Source organism: Molossus molossus, unplaced genomic scaffold (assembly GCF_014108415.1).
Source record: "Molossus molossus isolate mMolMol1 unplaced genomic scaffold, mMolMol1.p scaffold_m16_p_8, whole genome shotgun sequence".
Lineage (NCBI taxonomy): Eukaryota > Metazoa > Chordata > Mammalia > Chiroptera > Molossidae > Molossus > Molossus molossus.
The window spans coordinates 2397181-2416392 of NW_023425402.1; the positions used below are offsets into that span (position 1 = coordinate 2397181).

General features: G+C 45.9%; 2 protein-coding genes and 1 non-coding gene across 4 annotated transcripts; 1 reads left to right on the plus strand and 2 right to left on the minus strand.

Annotated features, from left to right (window-relative positions):
• The first annotated feature begins 2902 nt into the window (after nt 1-2902).
• On the plus strand, nt 2903-2987 carry LOC118622140. The gene has a single exon (XR_004957958.1). It is a non-coding gene; the product is annotated as a small nucleolar RNA SNORA40 (small nucleolar RNA).
• A 5653-nt stretch (nt 2988-8640) lies between these two features.
• LOC118621147 (E3 ubiquitin-protein ligase MARCHF5-like) lies at nt 8641-9779 on the minus strand. Its single transcript, XM_036248457.1, is given in 1 exon segment — nt 8641-9779. A coding segment is annotated over 1 exon segment (1122 nt). The 3' UTR covers nt 8641-8657.
• A 391-nt stretch (nt 9780-10170) lies between these two features.
• On the minus strand, nt 10171-15550 carry LOC118621148 (saoe class I histocompatibility antigen, A alpha chain-like). Of its 2 annotated transcripts, XM_036248459.1 has the most exons (8): nt 15460-15550; nt 12949-13218; nt 12399-12674; nt 11518-11793; nt 11291-11395; nt 10560-10592; nt 10383-10430; nt 10171-10286 (listed from the first exon to the last, which is right to left on the minus strand). In XM_036248459.1, exons 1-8 carry the CDS (start codon nt 15527-15529, stop codon nt 10282-10284), a joined length of 1083 nt encoding a protein of 360 aa, XP_036104352.1. In that variant the 5' UTR covers nt 15530-15550; the 3' UTR covers nt 10171-10281. The 2 variants fall into 2 exon arrangements, with proteins under 2 accessions (XP_036104352.1, XP_036104351.1); XM_036248458.1 differs by lacking the exons at nt 10171-10286; nt 10383-10430 and having other exon boundaries at nt 10437-10592.
• Between the last annotated feature and the right edge of the window lie 3662 nt (nt 15551-19212).

A 19212-nucleotide genomic window follows, 5' to 3' on the forward strand; every position in this document is an offset into this window, starting at 1 on the left:
AGAACTACAGCAAATACTCCAAAAGTTTATATGGAATAAAAAAAGACCCCGAATAGCCACAGCAATCTTGAAAAAAAAGAACAAAGTAGGAGGAATCACAATACCAGATATCAGGTTATACTACAAAGCCATTGTAATCAAAACAGTCTGGTACTGGTACAAAAAACAGGCATACAGATCAATGAAACAGAACAGAGAACCCAGAAATTGACCTAAGTCATTATGCTCAATTAACATTTGACAAAGGTGGCAAGAGCATACAGTGGAGTAAAGTGGAGGCAGCCTCTTCAATTAGGAAAATTGGACAGCTACATGCAAAAAAATAAAGCTACACCACCAACTTACTCCATATACAAGAATAAACTCAAAATGGATAAAAGACTTAAATGTGACTCATAAATCCATAAAAATTCTAGAAGAAAATGTAGGCAACAAAATTTCAGACATCACACACAGCAGAATTTTCACTGATACAACACCTAAGGCAAGAGAAACAAAGAAAAAAATAAACAGATGGGACTACATCAAACTAAAAAGCTTCTGCACAGCAAAAAACAAAACAAAAACAACAACCATCAGAATGAAAAGGGAACCCACTATATGGGAGAGCATAATTTCCAACAATACATCAGATGAGGGGTTAATTTTCAAAATATATAGAGTACTCATACAACTCAACAAAGGAATACAAACAATCCAATTAAAAAATGTGCATAGGACCTAGACACCTCTCCAAACAGGACATACAAATGGCCAAGAGACATGAAAAAATGCTCAACATCACTAATCATTAGAAACATGCAAATTAAAATGATTATGAGGTATTACCTCACACCTGCCAGAATGGCTGCCATCAAAAAATCATCACACAATAAGTGCTGGTGAGGGTGTGGAGAAAAGGGGACTCTAGTACACTGCTGGTGAGAATATAGATTGGTGCAACCACTATGAAAAACAGTATGGCGTTTCCTCAAAAAATTAAAAATTGATCTGCCATTTGACCCAGTGATCTCACTTCTAGAAATATACCCTAAGAAACCTGAAACACCAATCAGAAAGAATATATGTATCCCTATGTTCACAGCAGCACTATTTACAATTGCTAAGATCTGGAGACAGCCCAAGTGTCCATCAATAGATGAGTGGATAAAAAAGCTATGGTACATATACACAATGGAATACTATGCTGCTGTAAGAAAGAAAGATCTCTTATGTTTTGAGACAACACGGAGGGACCTGGAGAATATTATCCTAAGCAAAACAAGCCAATCAGTGAAAGACAAATATCATATGATCTCACTTATTTGGGGAATATAATAAACAATACAAGCTGATGAACAAAATAGACCCAGAGACATGGAAATAGGGTACAGACTGACAAACCTCAGAAGAGGGGGATGAGGAGGGAGGGAAGAAATAAACCTCAGAACTTATGTGCATGTATGCATAACCATGGACATAAACAACAATGCTGGGGATGGGGACAGGGGAAACAGGGAGGAGGAGGTCAATGGGGGGAAAAGGAGAAACAAAAATAAATGAATAAAAAATTAAAAATAAAAGACTATATGACTAAACTATTGTAATCAAAACAGCCTGGTACCAGCACAAGATCTGACATATAGACCAAAGGAACAAAATGGAAATCTCAGAAATTAACCCATACCTGTATGGTCAATTAATATTTGACTAAGAAGTCAAGAGCATACAATAGAGCAAAGACAGTCTCTTCAATAAATGTTGGGAAAATTGGACAGGTACATGCAAAAAAATGAAACTAGACCACTAACTTACACCACACACAAGAATAAACTCAAAGTGGATAAAAGAATTAAATGTAAGTGATAAAATCATAAAATCCTATGAGGAAACATAGGCATTACAATCTCAGACATCTCACCATGGCTGGTTTGGCTCAGTGGTAGAGCGTCGGCCCACGGACCAAAGAGTTACGGGTTCAGTTATGGTCAAGAGCACATACCTTGGTTATAGTTGAGTCCCCAGCCCTGGTCGAGGTTGTGCAGGAGGCAACCGATTGATGTGTCTCTCTCAAGTGATGTTTCTCTCTCTTCCACTCTATCTGAAGATAAAAATGGAAAAGAGTATCCTCAGGTGAGAATTAAAAAAAAAACAAAAAACTCAGACATCTCACATAGAAATATATTCACCAATACATCTCCTAGGGCAAGAGAAACAAAGGAAAAAATAAACAAATGTGATTACATCAAACTAAAAAGTTTCTGCACAGAAAAAAAAAAAAAAAAAAACAAGGAAAAGAAAAGGAAACCCATAGTATGGGAGAACATATTAGCCAATGATATATCTGATAAGGGGTTAATTTTCAAAACATATAAAAAAAAAAAAAACTTATACAATTCAACTCCAGGAAGACAAACAATCCAAATGAAAAATGGGCAAAGGACCGGAATAGACACTTCTCCAAAGAGAACATACAGGTGGACAATAGACATAAGAAAAAATGTCACTAATCATCAGAGAGATGCAAATTAAAACTAAAATGAGGTATCACCTCACAACTGCCAGAATGACTACCATCAATAAATGAAGAAACAACAAATGCTGGCAAGGATGTAGAGAAAAGGGGACCCTAGTACACTGCTGGTGGGAACACAGACTGGTGCAGCCACTGTGGAAACACTATGGAGTTTCCTCAAAAAATTTAACATAGAACTGCAGTTTGACCTAGTGATCCCACTTCTGGAAATATATCCTAAGAAGTCTGAAACACCAATCAGAAGGAATATATGTACACGTATGTTCATAGCAGCACTAATTACAATAGCTAAGATCTCAAAACAACTTAAGTGCCCATCAGTAGATGAATGGATAGAAAAGCTGTGGTATGTTTACACAATGAATACTATGTGGCTATGAAAAAGAAGGCTCAAGTGCGAAAAATAAAGCCTCTTTTGCAACCCAGAACTCATTGTTCAGTATGAGTTTTGATACATATAAGAAGGAACATTGACCCAGGCCGGTTTTGCTGTGGTTAGAGCATCGGCCCGTGGACCAGAGAGGCCTGGGTTCAATTCCTGCTAGGAGCACATACCTTGGTTGCAGTTTGTCCCCAGTCCCAGTTGGGGTTGTGTGGGTGGCAGCCACTTCATGTGTCTCTCTCACATCGATGTTTCTCTCTCTCTCTCTTTCTCCCTCTCTTTCTCCCGCTCTATCTAAAGATAAATGCAAAAATGTCCTTGGGTATAGATTAAAAAAAAAAAAAAGGAACATTATAAAAAATAAATAAAATAAAAAAGAAGGCTATCTTACCCTTTGTGTCAGAATAGATGGACCTGGAGATTATTATGCTAGGCTAAATAATCTATTTAGAGAAAGGCAAATATCACATGATCTCATTTATATGTGGAATCTAGTGAAAAATATAAACTGATGAACAAAATAGGTCCAGAGGCAGGGATGCATGGAGCAGACTGACATCTCAGAGGGGAGGGGGGGATGGGAAGAGATTTATCAAAGAACATATATGCATAACCCATGGACAAAGAGGATAGTGTGGGGAAGGCCTTGGGAGGGGTGGGAGCTGGGTGGAGGGGTGCCAAGCGGGAGTCAATGGGGGAAAGCTGTACTACTGTGAACAATAAATAAAAAAATTTCAGTCAAGATAGCAGCATAGGGAAATGTAGTACTCACCTCCTCCCACAACCACATCAAAATTATAACTAAACTACAGAACAACCATCATGCAGAACCACCTGAAATCAAGTTGAATGGAAGTCTTACAACTACAAAATTAAAGAAGCAGCCACATCGAGACTGATAGGAGGGGCAGAGGCATGGAGATGGGCTGGTCCCACACCCACACGTGGTAGATGAAAATCAGGAGGGACACACTGGCTATGAAGATCCTCCCTGAGAAACAAGGAGTCCCTGACCCACACCAGGACCTCCAGCTCAGGGTTCCAGTGCCAGGAAGAGAAATCCCATAATGTCTGGCTGTAAAAACAGCAGGAACTGAGGCTGAGGGAGGCTGAGATGTCTGGAGCCCCAGGCAGCTCCTCTTAAAGGACCTGTGCACAGACTTAATTGGACTTGCTCCTTCTGGGCTCCAGCATGGGAGAGGCAGCTTGAAAGGCACCAGAGACATACGGTGAAGAACTGAGTCGTTTGGCTTCAGGGCCAGAGCTGGAGAGGCAGCTTTCTCCGGGACAGACGTGCTGTCAAAAGCCTTTGTTCCTTTGGTGAGCCCTTCCATGGGACAGCAGACAGCCGCCATATCTGGGACTCCAGAAACCTGGTTCACAGTTTGGTCCACCCTGGTGATTCCCTGAGGCCCCACCCCACCCAACTTCTGGGACCACCCAAGCTGTTTTCAGTGGCTTCACCATAGGATTGGCCTATGTTGGCTCCTGCTTTATATTTTCCTAAGTTTTCTCAAACAAGCAGCATCTGGCTTCAGGAAGCACCATACCTCTCGCTAAGTGTACCCAGACCTGGCACTAGAAGCAGCCAGCCTTGGTTCACAGCTTGGCTTTGCCTGGGCACATCCAAGCTCAGCACAAGAAGCACCATCTGCAGATCACTTTGTAGCTTATGCCTGGTGGCCCAAGGTAGAACACAGGCAGTGGCTGAACTTGCCCCAGAGCCAGCACACCCAATGGACAGCTTCAGACCATGTCGAAGCACCACCACCCAACCTCCTCCACAAGTGACACACTCAAGATGTGGACTCAGTGGGTACCAGAGCCCTGATGAAGTAAAACTCTCTGTGTGGTGGGCCCTGCACAGCTGATCCTCCAAGGTAGTTAGAGGTCAGTGGGCACAGCCAGTCCTTGCAGCTGACCAGTCTAAGTAAAACCCTCCCATTGACATGCCAACAGCAATAAAGACCTAATTACACCAGAAGAGTACAAAGTCCACATGAGGGGTGCACCTCGAGGGCCCAGCTGGGGTGACCAGAGCGGCTGTGCCACTGGACCCTACAGGACACCTACTACAATAGGCCACCCTAGGAAGCCCAGGAGACATAACAACTCTACCTGATATGTAGAAACAAACACAGGGAGGCAGCCAAAATGAGGAAACAAAGTAACATCTCCCAAATGAAAGGACAGACCAAAACTCCAGGAAAAGAACTAAATTAAATGGAAATAAGCAACCTAACATATTCAGGGTTCAAAACACTGCTTATAAGGATGCTCAATGAACTTAGTGAGAATACCAAGGAACTTAGAGAGGATTTCAAGAGCATAAAAAAGGACCAGTCAGAAATAAAGGAAGCACTAACTGAAATAAAGAATAATTTATGCCCTGGCTGGTTTGGCTCAGCAGTTAGAGTGTCGGCCTCCGGTCCAGAGAGACCCGGGTTGGGTTCTCAGTAAGGGCACGTACCTCAGTTGCAGTTTGTCCCTGGCCCTGGTTGGGTTGTGCAGGTGGCTATCACTCTATGTGTCCCTTTCATGTCGGTGTTTCTCTGTTTCTCTCTCCCTCCCACTCTATCTGAATAAAAATGAAAAAAAGTCCTTGGGTAAGGATTTTTAAAAAAGAATAATTTACAGGGAATCAATGGTAGAATAAGTGGAGCCAAGAAGCAAACCATTGATTTGGAATACAAGAAAGCAAAACACACCCAATCAGATCAGCAAAAAGTAAAAATAAATTTTAAAAATGAGGATAGTGTAAGGAGCCTCTGGGACAACTTCAAGCGTGCCAACATTCACATCATAGGGATGCCAGAAGGAGAAGAGAGAGAGCAAGAAATTAAAAACCTAGTTGTAAAAATAATGACAGAAAACTTTCCTAACTTGGTGAAGGGAACAGACACACAAGTCCAGGAAGCACAGAGAGTCCCAAACAAGATGAACCCGAAGAGGCCCACACCAAGACACATCATCATCAAAATGCAAAAGGTTAAAGACAAAGAGAGAACCTTAAAAACAGCAAGAGAAAAGCAGTTAGTTACCTACAAGGGAGTTCCCATAAGACTGTCAGCCAATTTCTCAAAAAAAAATTTTGCAGGCCAGAAGGGAGTGGCAAGAAATATTTTAAGTGATGAAAAGCAAGGACCTACAACCAAGATTACTCTATCCTACAAAGTTGTCATTTAGAATCAATGGCCATATAAAGAATTTCCCAGACAGGAAAAAGCTAAAGGAGTCCATCACCACCAAACCAGTATTATATTACATGTTGACAGGTCTTCTTGAAGAAGAAGAACAAAAATATGAACAATAAAATTACAATAAATACATATCTATCAACAATTGAATCTACAAACCAAATGAACAAGCAGTACAGAAACAGACTCATAGATAAAGAGAACTTTTTGTTGGTTGCCAAATGGGAAGGTGGTTGGGGGGATGGGTGAAAAGGTGAAGGGATTAAGAAATATAAATTTGTTGTCTGACAAACCTCAAAGGGAAGGGGGGAGTGGGGAAGAGATAAACCAAAGAACTTATATGCATATATGCATAACCAATGGACACAGACAAGTGTGGGGAAGGCAGGAGGGGCTAAGAAGGAGAAGAAAGGGGTTAAGGCGGAAAGAAGGGGGACATCTCTAATACATTCAACAGTAAAGATAAATTTAAAAAGGGAAAAAACAGCCCTGGCCGGTTTGACTAAGTGGTTAGAGCGTTGGCCCTCGGGCCAATGAGTCAAGGTTCGATTCCCGTCAAGAGCACATACCTCTGTTTTGGTTCATCCCAGGCCCTAGTCAGGTCGTGTGGGAGGCAACCAGTTGATGTGGGTCTATCACATTGATGTTTCTCTCTGTCTCTCTCTCTCTCCCACTCTATCAAAAAAATAAATAAAAAGGAAAAAAAATTTTTTAATGTAGTAGCTGGGGGGAAAATACACACACACACACACACACACACACACTCACAAAGAATTTTAAAACTCAACAAGAAAAAAAACCTAGTTAAAAATGGGCCAAGCCCTAGCCAGTGGGACTCAGTTAGTTGTTTGGAGCATTGTCTGTAGAGCAAGGGGTGGTGGGTTTTGTTCCTGGTCAGAGCACATGCCCAGGTTTCAGTTTTAATTCCTAGTTGGGGCTCGTACAGGAGGCATCTGATCGATGTTTCTCTCACACATCAATGTTTCTCTCTCTCTCCCTTCCTCTCTCTAAAATCAATAAAAAAAATTGGGGGAGGGTGGCCAAACACCTTAACAGACACCACCAATGATACATGAATGGCAAATAAGCATATGAATAGATGCTCCACCACATGTCTCATCATAGAAATGCAAATTAAAATAACAAGCCCTGGCCAGTTGCTCAGTGGTTAGAGCGATCCCCAGTCAAGGGCACATAACTGGATTGCAGGTTCAATCCCCAGCCCCTGTCAAGGTCGTGCAGGAGGCAACCAATCGATGTGATTCTCTCTGACATCAATGTTTCTTTCTCTCTCTCCCTTCCACTCTATCTGAAAATCAATGGGAAAATGTCCTTGGGTGAGGATTAACAACAACAATGAGATATCACTGCACATCTATCAGAAGAGCCAAAACCCAAAACACTGACACACCAAGGGCCAAGAGGATGTGGAGCAACAGGCACTCGTTGTTGGTGGTAATGCTCAGTGGTTCAGCTTCCAGGGAGGACAGTGTAGTGGTTTCTTGCAAAATAAAATATCCTCTTACCATTTAATCCAGCTGTTGTGCTTCTTGCTATTTGCCCAAAGGAATTGAAAACTAACTTTCACGCCAAAACCTGTACACAGATGTTATTCATTCTACCACAAGCTAGTTTAGCATAAAAGGACAAGAAGTTATGATTTGGAGGACATCCTTTTAGTTTGTAATTTAGGAACTCAAGATTGGCGTTTACTTTTTATTGACATTCTCTAAGTTCATTGTTTACACACAGCTTCTGTCAGACAGGATTGCACATAATTAATTGAAGGATGAACTACTATATAACCTCAAATAGTAATGCTTAAAATAGAAACGAGGGTTAGGGGGGAGATAAACCACAGATCTTATATGCATGTGTGCATGAACAATGGACATGAACCACAAAGCTGGGGACAGGGCGGGGTAGGGTGGGGGTAGCAGTGTGGGGGGGGGGAGAAACATCTGTAACAAAAATTAATTAATTAATTTTAAAAAACTAACTAAATAAAAAGTGTGTTCAACCAAAACAAAATAAAATAAAATAAAATAGAAACCAGCCAACCACTTTATTTATTTTTCTTTTTCCTTTTTTTAATCTAACATGTACTCCTGTTTGCCATGTAATCAGATTATGTCAGTGAGAAAAACCCTCCTAGTACCTTCCTTCAGTTGCTGATTCTAAGGAAACACTGAACATGAACATGTACAAAAGAGGCATCTGAATAAAACGGCATGTGTCTTTTTCTGTATTTGAACAGGTTGATCTTTACATTTCTGTCTGAAGAAAATATGAACAAAGCCCAGGTTTACCACACTAATATAATGGTTCATATGACTGTCATAAAAAAAAGTACATACAGAATAATGAGAACAAATCACATCCTTAAGTTCCATGATTACTGAGAGGATTTCCCCGGCCCTAAGTGCTTTCTTTATTATATTTCTTAAAAATATGAGAGCAGCAGCTTATCACAAATGTCCACTACTGTGCATTAATGATGGAATCAAAACAACACAGCAGACATGAGGGTGAGCAGACTGCAGAACGACCGGAAGTCACAGTTTTATGCTTCTTCTTGCTCTGGATAATTTAGAATTCTGCGGTGTGCCTGGCGTAAATATTGCTGCTGTTTAAAGTAAATCTTGAATGCTCCTTTTATGGCAACAAAAGCAATTCCACCCAAGACTGTCCTTTGCAAATTAGAATTGACACTACCAAACATCAGTTTACCAACTATTGTCGCAATAGTAGGAAAGACAAGGGCTCCACATAAGATTCGAGTGGCAGAGACATGATCTGCTAGAGGATTAGCTTCAGCTGGAATTGGAGGAACATGACAACCAATCCCTGGAAATACACTGTTCAAAATTTGTAGTTTATTTCAGTATTGTCTAAGCACATAATCCTCCCAGCGAATCACCTTGCCTAATATCAGCATGACAGGAATAGTAGGAAGTCCAATTAAAAGAAATAAAGGATTGGCTTTCTCCATAACATCCAGACCTTCTTTATGGTCTACAACTTGCATCACTGTCACTGCTCCGGAAGTCACAGCTGTCTAATAGATAGAGCCAACCACTATTCCTGCTGCAGCAAATGGACAGGCTTTTGAGATCAGTCTGTCTGCAAGATCCAAGACATACACAACTGGACCCAAGTCTGGAAAAACTGTTAGGTACTCAGCATTGCACTGAGGGCATGCCACTCTGGCAGGACTGTTTCCTCTTTGTTTTTCATCCACCCAGCGCTGACAAGCCTGGTGCACCCATTTCGTAGATCCTCTGCACTTGCGTGGTCTCACCCTTTCAGCAGTTCTGTCATCTTCATCAGTGGCAAAACACACCCAGCAACTTCTGTCCAGCATCTGCTGTAGGGCTTGGTCCGGCATCTTCCGTGGAGCCGGAGCACTCGCCTCTCCAATGGACCAGGTCAGGACCGGGCCCAGGGACAACAGCACTGAGAGGCAGTGGAGTAGGCCTTGGTCCCACAGCAGCCGGAACCCACCACCCAGCCTCCAGGGACAGCTCCGCGAGTCTCCAGTCTCGTGGCCTGTTGGCGTCTGGAGGAGGCAGCGGGAGCAAAGAGGAGGAGCTTGTGGTGGGGAGGCGACAATCAGGGCCGGTTTCCTGCCCGTGGGCCCGGGGTTCCGGTCCATGGACCGCAGGCGCTGAGTTGCTCCAGTCATCCACTTTAAAAACATGTTTTTCAAAATAAAATTATTTTTTTAAATAACTTTATTGAGGTATCATTGACATACAAAAAACTGCATGCATTTAATGTGCACAGCGTGTAGGATGGTGTGGGGAGCACAGCTGGCCAGCCTCCCCGACCCCTCATCATTCCAACAGGAACACGAGCATGAGATGCCATTTGCAGACAGGGAAGTCAGGAGACCCTGCCATCACAAAGTGGGGCAGAAACAAATCTTTTTTTTTATTATTATCATTTTTCCTTTATTGATTTTAGAGAGACAGGAAGTGAGAGAGAGAAAAAGATTGATGAGAGAGAACATCAATTGGCCACCTCCCACATGGCCCCCCACTGGGGATCAGACCCACAACCTGGGCATGTGTCCTGACTGGGAATTGAACCGGCGACCTCTTAGTGCCTGTGTCGACGCTCACCCACTGAGCCACACTGGCCGGACGCAAATATTGTATCACTCAGTTCCACATAAGGCAGTGGTCTCACACTGGGAAAGAAAATAATCAAGAACATATTTAGGCCAATCACTGTAAGTGGTGACATTCTGAATGGCCCTTCACCCCTCCCCACATGAGGGTCTCACCTTTAGAAGCCCAGAGAGATGTATCAGAGCCCTGAGCAAATTTACAGCCTGGGGTAGAACAAAACAGGATGTGGTCAGAGCTGACAGACTAAAGGAGGAACTCTGCAGAGCGAGGTCCCTTATGGGCTCCGGTCTGCACTGTCCCAGGGTCCCAGAGTTCACCCTCTCCATACTCACTGGTAGCCTGAGTGTAGCTCCCTCCTTTTTCACCTGCAGGAGGAAAACATCCTGTGAGAGACCAGGGAGGAGGCAGGGCCATGAAGTCCTGAAGGAACCCCTAGTTCCGGACCCCAGAGAAGTTTCCAGAACTGTGACTACAGACCCAGAGCAGGACTAGGACACCTAAGGAAAATACATGTGTGGGGCCCTGGCTACTTTGGCCCAGCAGTAAGAGCATTGGCTCGCAGACCAAAGAATCTCGGGTTTGATTCTGGTCAAGGGCACATACCTTGGTTGCCATTCATCCCAAGCCCTGGTAGGGTTGTGCAGGAGGCAACTAGTCAATGTGTCTCTTACATCAATGCTTCTCTCTCCTTCTCTTTCTCTCCTTCCCTCCCACTCTATCTGATGATAAATGTAAAAATATCCTCAGGTGAGGATTAAAAAAAAAAGTACATGTGTGGGGACTGGACCAACGGCCCTCCTGGAGGTCTGTCCTCGGCAGGGACCTTCTACTCTGACCTGCTGAGAATCACCAGATGACGAATCACCAGATTCATCAAGGTGATAAAGTTTCCTCTTTTTCATATGTGCTTTCCAGAGTGTTAGCAAAAAGGACCCCAGACTGGGTAAGCACATGTATGTGGATGGTACCTCTCAGCATCATGGCAAGAGACTGAAAAATTTCTACCTATGGCTTGAAAACCCCAAATTGGGACAAGAAAACTCAGACCCCATCCCTTCCCTACCTGAGTGCCTCCTTCTCCACATCACAACTCCAGTGACCACAGCTCCGAGGAGGACCAGGACAGCAATGATGACCACAGTGAGGGTGGTGGCCTGAGGAGGTGGCTCTGGGAAGGGAGGGAAGAAAGGTGAGCGCCTTGACCCCCAGGCCTCAGCCTCAACCTGCTGAAGTCTTCCAGAGGCCCCTGCTTCCCCTAGAAGAGGCTCTGTGCCCACGTCCTCTCCTCACCCCATCTCAGGGTCAGGGGCTCGGGCAGCCCCTCGTGCTGCACATGGCAGGTGTATCTCTGCTCCTCTCCAGGGGGCACCACCAGGGCCGCCCACTTCTGGAAGGTCCCGTCCCCCGCAGGCCTGGTCTCCACAAGCTCCGTGTCCTGGGTCTGATCCTCCCCGTCACGCTGCCAGGTCAGGGTGATCTCCGCAGGGTAGAAGCCCAGGGCCCAGCACCTCAGGGTGACCTCACGGTCAGAGATGGGGTGGTGGGTCACCTGTGTCCTTGGGGGATCTGAGAAGAGTGTGATAATTTAGGAACTCTGAATTACTTCCCATGGGCCACTGAGGGAGCACTCATGTGACCATCCTGAGAATGGCCAGGACACCTGGGGTGGAGGTAGGGAAGTGCAAAACTCCAGCTTGGACCTCAGGATCTGAGGTAGCCTCCATTCCCTGGAGAGTTATAGAATGGGAGTAAGAAACCTAGGACTGGAGGCCCCAGGTCAGAGAGTGGAACAAAAAACCTGGAGTCAGGCCCCCAGTGAAATTGGGCATGGGGCAGACAACAAGGCCTGAGAGTCTGTCACCCAGTGCTGCCCAAGGCTACTTACTGCCAGGGTCCAAAGATAATCGATTAAGTTATTTCAGAGATTCCCCTTTCCATCGCGGAAAAGACTTAAATGTCCTGGGAGAAAAGTTTTGGTCCCTTTGGGTGAATCACTCAAGGTACAGTATCTGAAAACCCACCGAAATCCTCACTTTCAGGATTCAAGAGGCAAGGAGATTAGGGAAGAATTCGGGTGTCAATTCCATTTTTCTCCCTCATGATTGGGCCAGCTGCAGGCACAGCCCCAGTCGGAGGGGAGATTCGGCAGGTGCCCCTGCATCCCCTGGTACCTGCTCGCTGCAGCGTCTCCTTCCCGCTCTCCAGGTACCTGCGAAGCCACTCCACGCACTCCCTCTCCAGGTACGCCCGGTAGTGCTCCGCTAGCCCCGCAGCTTCCCACTTGCTTCGGGTTATCTGGGCCACCTCGTCAGCCGCGCTCCAAGAGCGCAAGTCCTCGCTCAGGGCGATATAGTCGGCGCCGTCGTAGGCGAACAGTTCATAACCGCGGAGGAAGCGCCCTTCAGGCCCCACGTCGCAGCCAGATGTCCACTGGAAGGTGTGAGAACCTGGCCCCGCCGCCGCGGTCAGCCCCGCCCCCGCGGTCGGCCCCGCCCACCTAGCCCGGCCCTAGTGGTCTAATGCGCGCGCTCAAAGGGCAGTGATTGGTCAGACCCTGTTTCTCCCTAATTGAAAACAAAAGCCGTGTCCCCGCAGGATCTTTCCGAATCTAGGGGCCAAGGGTTTCCCCACCAGGGTGAGGCTCAGCCCCGCCTTTCGGAGCGACCCCGGCTGCTCCAAGGAGGATTCGGGTGAGACCCGCGACCTGGGCCCGTCGCTCACCAGACTCGCTCTGGTTGTAGTAGCTGAGGGCCGTCTGCAGGTTCATTCGGGATGTCTCTGCGTGGACCCGGGCGATCTCGGTCTGCGCTTCCCAAAACTGCGGCCCTTCCTGCTCCATCCACGGCGTCCGCGGCTCCACCCTCGGGCTTGCGGCATCACTGTGATATCTCAGGAACAGGGTGTCGTCCACGTAGCCGACCGAGGTGTAGAGGGGCTCCCGGCGGCCAGGCCGGGACACAGCGATATGGAAGTATCTCAGGGAGTGGGGACCTGGGGGGGGGGAGGGGCTGAGACTCGGGCGACCCTCCTCCCGGCACGCTCCCGGGACCTCGGTCAATGGGACAGGACGGGGGAGGGGGCCCAGGAGACGGTAAGGGGGCAGGTGGTTGAAAGGAGCGGGGGAGAAGGGACTAGAAGATGGGGTGTCCAAGCGTGGTGGATAAAAATCAGGAGGATCCCGCGGCTGGGAAGGTCCTTCCTGAGGACTGAGGGGTCCCCGTCCCACACCAGGTGCCCCGTTCAGGGTTCCAGTGCCAGGAAGAGAAGTCCCCATAACTTCTGGCTGGAAAAACCAGCGGAAACTGAGGCTCAGGGAAGCTGAAGCGGCTGGAACCCCAGGCAGCTCCCTAAAGGGCCGGCGCACGGACTTATCGGACTCTCTCCCTCTAAGCTCGAGGGAAGGCAGCTCGAGGGGCACCAGAGACACACAGGGAAGAACTGAGCGGTTTGGCACTGGAGTGAGCGCTGGAGAGGGGGCTTCCTCGGGGACAAACGTGCTGTCAGAGGCCTTTGTTCCTTTGGTGAGCCCTTCCCGGGGGCGGCAGACAGAAGCCACATCTGGGACTCCAGGCTCACACTGGTAGCCCCGCCCTGCTGACTCCCTGAGGCCCCGCCCCGCCCCACACAACTTTCAAGCTGTTGCCACTTGCTTAACCATAGGATTGGCCTATCTTGGATCCTGCTTCAGGTTTTTTCTAAATTCTTTCAAACGAGCAGCACCGGGTCTTAGCGAGCCCCATACCTCTCATTAAGTAATACACTGAAACAAACACAGGGAGGCAGCCAAAATGAGGATACAAAGAAACAGGTCCCAAATGAAAGAACAGAACAAAACCCCAATAAAAGAACTAAGCGAAAGGGAGATAAGCAACCTAACAGATACTGAGTTCAAAATACTGCTTATAAGGATGCTCAATGAACTTAGTGAGAACCTCAGTGAACTTAGGGAGGGCCTCAAGAGCATAAAAAAGTACCAGTTAGAAATCATGGATACACAGTTAGAATTAAAGGAGGCATTAACTGAAATAAAGAATAATTTACACAGCTTCAATAATAGAGTATGTAGATCCAAGGAGCAAACCATCGATTTGGAATATAAGGAAGCAAAAAATCCCCAATCAGAACAGCAAAAAGAAAAAAGAATCCAAAAAAATGAGGATAGAGTAAGGAGCCTCTGGGATAACTTCAAGCGTGCCAACATTCGCATCTTGGGGGTGCCCGAAGGAGAAGAGAAAGAACAAGAAATCGAAAACCTGTTTGAAACAATAATGGCAGAAAACTTTCCTAACTTGGTGAAGGAAACAGACATACAAGTCCAGGAAGCACAGAGAGTCCCAAACAAGATGAACCCCAAGAGGCACACACCAAGACACATCATCATCAAAATGCAAAAGGTTCAAGACCAAGAGAGAATATTAAAAGCAGCAAGAGAAAGGCAGCTAGTTACCTACAAGGGAGTACCCATTAGGCTGTCAGCTGATTTCTCAAAAGAAACTTTGCAGGCCAGAAGGGAGTGGCAAGAAATATTCAGAGTGATGAAAACCAAGAACCTACAACCAAAATTACTCTATCCTGCAAAGCTGTCATTTAGAATTGATGGACATACAAAAACTTTCCCAGACAAGAAAAAGTTAAAGGAGTTCATCACCACCAAACCGTTATTATATGAAAGGATGAAGGGTCTTTTTGAAGAAAAAGATAAAATGTATGAACAAACAAAATGGCAATGAATACATATCTATCAACAATGGAATCTACAAACAAAATGAACAGGAAGAACAGAAACATTCTCATAGATACAGAGAACATTTTGTTGGTTGCCAGTTGGGAGGGGGGTTGGGGGAATGGGTGAAAAAGGTGAAGGGATTAAGGAGCACAAATTCATTGCTAGACTGACAAACCTCAAAGGGAAAGGGGTTGGGGGGGTGGGGTGGGAAGAAATAAACCAAAGAACTTATATGCATAACCAATGGACACAGACAATAGTGTGGGAAAAGGTGGGAGGGGGGCGGGAGTGGGGAGGAGGGGGTCAATGGGGGAAAAATGTGGAACATCTGTAATACATGTTACATCCAACAATAAGGATTTGGAAAAAAAAAAAAAAAAAACTCTAAAAAAAAGAAGATGGGGTGTCTGGGTCCCGGTCGGGGCAGGTGGAGACGCGTCTTCCCCGGAGTCCTGCGCCCCTGCTCCTCCCCCGCAGAGGCCGCTCCCTGCCGACCTCGCACTCACCGTCCCAGGTCTGGGTCAGGGCCAGGGCCACAGCCAGCGACAGCAGCGGGAGGAGGGTTCGCGGCTCCATGACGCAGAAACTGAGGGTGTGGGGAGACTGAGTTCTGCCGGGTGGTGAGAACTTTATAACACGGAACCACGGTGACGCTGATTGGCTTCAGTAGAAACCTGACCCCAATGGGAGTTGAGAACTGAAGTCGTGTCAGGAGTATCCAGGAAGAAGGACCCGACACAGGTTGTGTGAAGAAGTGAAACCTCGGGGAGATGGGGACTCCCCAACACTGAGCTTCCCCATCCTGTACTCCGCCCTCGGGCTGACACCCTGAAAACCAGGCCTGGGACTTTGCCCTGACCCCTCCTCCTTCGCGGAGACCTCTTTGTCACAGTGTCTCCTTCAGTCCTGCCCCAGCAGCTGCCTGAGGAAACCAGGGAGACACACACACACACACACACACACACACACACACACACACCCCAGGCTGAGCCCAGCCCCCTTTTCCTACTCTTCTCTTTCCGGATTGTCTCCACCTGAGCTGTACTACTCCTTAACTCTCCCCTGTCCCCTTCTAGAACACTCCCAGGGAATAGGATGCCAGTATGAAGCTGGTCCCTGGAAAGTTGGTGAAGAAACAGTAAACCTGGGGCAGCTGTGCCTGGGGCACCACTAGAGACTCCCATAGGGACCAGTCTCCTTGTTTATGAATCACAGTGAGGAACACAATCTTGAAACCCTTGAATATCAGAAAACTAATCTGTAAAAGCCATGATTTTACCCTATATATATAAATGTGTCTAAACAGTCCTGCAATAACTAAACAAGCTCCTATATTTCACTTTCCCAAACCCAGACCCCAGCTTTTTGTATTTTAAAACTATCTTCATTCTGGAGCCCTGAGTTTGTGTGAGCCCTAGGCATCCTCAATCCAAAGAAGCATGTGGAAGTATAATTTGTTACTGTGTATGATCCGTGTCCGGGCCTTTATTTATAAAGTGACTGAGTGATATTGGGAGAGGCTAATGCCATCAGAAGAAGACTGTTTTATTACATTTCCCAAGAGGAGGGGGCCAGCACACCACTCGGGGCCACAAGTGGAAGCACCAAGGTTGGTCCAGAGGCAGAAGGAAAGAAAGACAGCATGGCTCAGAGCCTTTATCGTATTTTCCTGGAGAAAGGCAGGACTGAGGAAATGTCCTAGTCTGAATAATGTCATTGCCAGACTCTGGGTAATGGGGATTGTCCCTAGTTGTCCGGTACCTCCCTGGGTCATTAGGGCAGAGAAATATTGCCTCCAGGAATGTAAGAGCCTGAGGGAAGAGGTCCTTCAGAATATGAACTCTTGATTGTTTAAGAAAAGGCATGCTCCTGGGGAAGCCCTTTGCAGTCTCTAAGAATTGGCTAGCCCTGGGAGGGCAGTCTCTCCCCAGTTAACAAGGACACAAATGCCAGAGCATCAAGAATACAGAAAATAAGAAAATATCATTAATACAGTATATTTCAACTGGAATGTTCAAACTTCAATCACCTCAAAGTTGCAAGTATTCAGTGCAGTCCAAATGCTTTTCACCAAGGCTCATGTGTTTTTGCATGTGTACATGAATTTACACCTAAGGGCTGAGCATATATTATTAGCGCACTTGTTACTATTTCTTTACCCTGATTAACATAAAGAGGCAACTCCTTTGTAGGTGGCCCACAGCAAGTAGTAAATAGTACATGCAGAAATTACTCTAATCCCTGAAGATTATTTATATATATATATATAGATAGAGAGAGAGAGAGAGAGAGAGAGAGAGAGAGAGAGATTTAAATCTGAGAGTTCTGCTGCTTTAGAATCTTTCCCTCCACTTCTTTTCCTCACTTTCTGCTTCTCCAGCCCTTCTCTGTCTCTCCCCCCTCTTCTCCACTTGGTCTCCATTCCCTCACTCCTGATTGTGGCAACAGCGCCCCCTCCTCACCTGCGCCTATGGAGATTCTCCCCACATAGGTCAGCGATCCTGCTAATGTGAGCCAGGGTATGTCATTTCTCGTTTATAAATCCCTGGTGTCCCCCATCTCACTCTGGGAAGCCTGTAGAACAGCGGTTCTCAACCTTCCTAATGCCGCGACCCTCTAATACAGCTCCTCACGTTGTATGTGGGCGTATCTGCATGTGGGCGGCCCGCCTGGAGACGGATAGAGCAGCGGCGGCTCAGGTCTTATTTCCCATGGTCTTAGGCGCCCCCTGTGAAAGGGTCATTCGCTTCCCAAAAGGGTCGCGACCCACATGTTTAGAACCGGTGCTCTAGAAGGTAAGGCACCTGAGTACAGGGGCTTTGCGTGTTTGGTGGAAACTGTATCGCCAGCATTTAAAGCCATTTAGAGCACAGTGGGGATTTAATTAATTATAGTTGAAGAATGAATGATAGGTCTAATTGTATTAAAGTTTAACTGCATCACATGAAAATCACAAAATGAAAAATACAAAAACAAAAATTAGGAAATATTTTATTTCATTTAAGTAGTGTACCTGATAGTTCATAAGTTCATTGCAGTGGAGAAAATATTTTGTGCTTATCTGTTGCTTAGTTGAGCCTGTGTATTAGTTTTCTACTGCTGCATGAAATCAGACACAGTGGTTTAAACCAACACCCACTTAGGTGCTCGCGGTTCTGTAGGTCAGAAGTCCCGGCGGGCTGCGGAGGGTTGTGCGCCTCAGTCCACAAGGCTGTGTTTGCAGCTAGAGCTGAGATCCTCCTCCAAGCTCGTACAGAGATGTTGGCCGAATTCAGTTCCTTCTAGTTGTAGCACTGAGGTCACCATTTCCCTGTCCGATGGCAGTGGGATGTTGCTCCCAGCTCCTGTGGCCACCAGCACTTCTTGCCCTGTGACCCCCTCCATTTTCAAGCCCTCGCTCACATCAAATCCCACTCACTCTTGAATCTTTTACTCAGAAAGAACCTAGTGTTGGAAGGGTCCTGACATGATTAGGTCAGGATTACCCGGGATATTCCCGTTTTCCATTCAACTGATGTGGACCTTAATTACAAATGCAAAATCCCTTCAGAGTAGCACCTGGACTAGTGTTGGCTCAAATGTGTGGGAGAAGGTGAATAACCAGAGAATGGTTATTGCAGGCCATCTTAGAAAATTCCTAGCACAGCCTGGTTCTTCCTTTTAATTGGGTCAAAGTTAGAATCAAAGTTCAAAAAAACAGATTGTTGTGAATGTTAATAAAAATCATTCTGTCGCCCTGGCTGGTTTGGCTCAGCAGTTAGAGCGTCAGCCCGCGGACCAACGAGTCACAGGTTGGATTCTTCTGGTCAAGGGCATGAACCTCGGTTGGGGTTCGGGCACGTACCTTGGTTGGGGTTCGTCCCGGCCCTGGTCGGGTTGTGCAGGAGGCAGCCAGTTGATGTGGCTCTATGACATCAATGTTTCTCTCTGTCTCTCTCTCTTCCTGCCACTCTATCTGATGATTAATGGAAAAAGTATCCTCGGGTGAGGAATTTTAAAAAATCATTCTGTCTCTTAACCTTAGAATTTCTTAAATCTTAAAATCAAATGCTGTGTTTAATATTTTATAGTTAATGTAGAACAAACCAAAATTAAAGTCCAATAATTCATTCTTTCTTTTACTAATGCTAATACTGTATTAGTAATGTACTGCAGCATAACAAATTACCCAAAACTTAGCAGCTCACAACAACAAACGTTTGTTATCTCCAGGAGAGGTTTACCTGAATGCTTCTGGCTCAGGGCATCTCTCAAGGTTG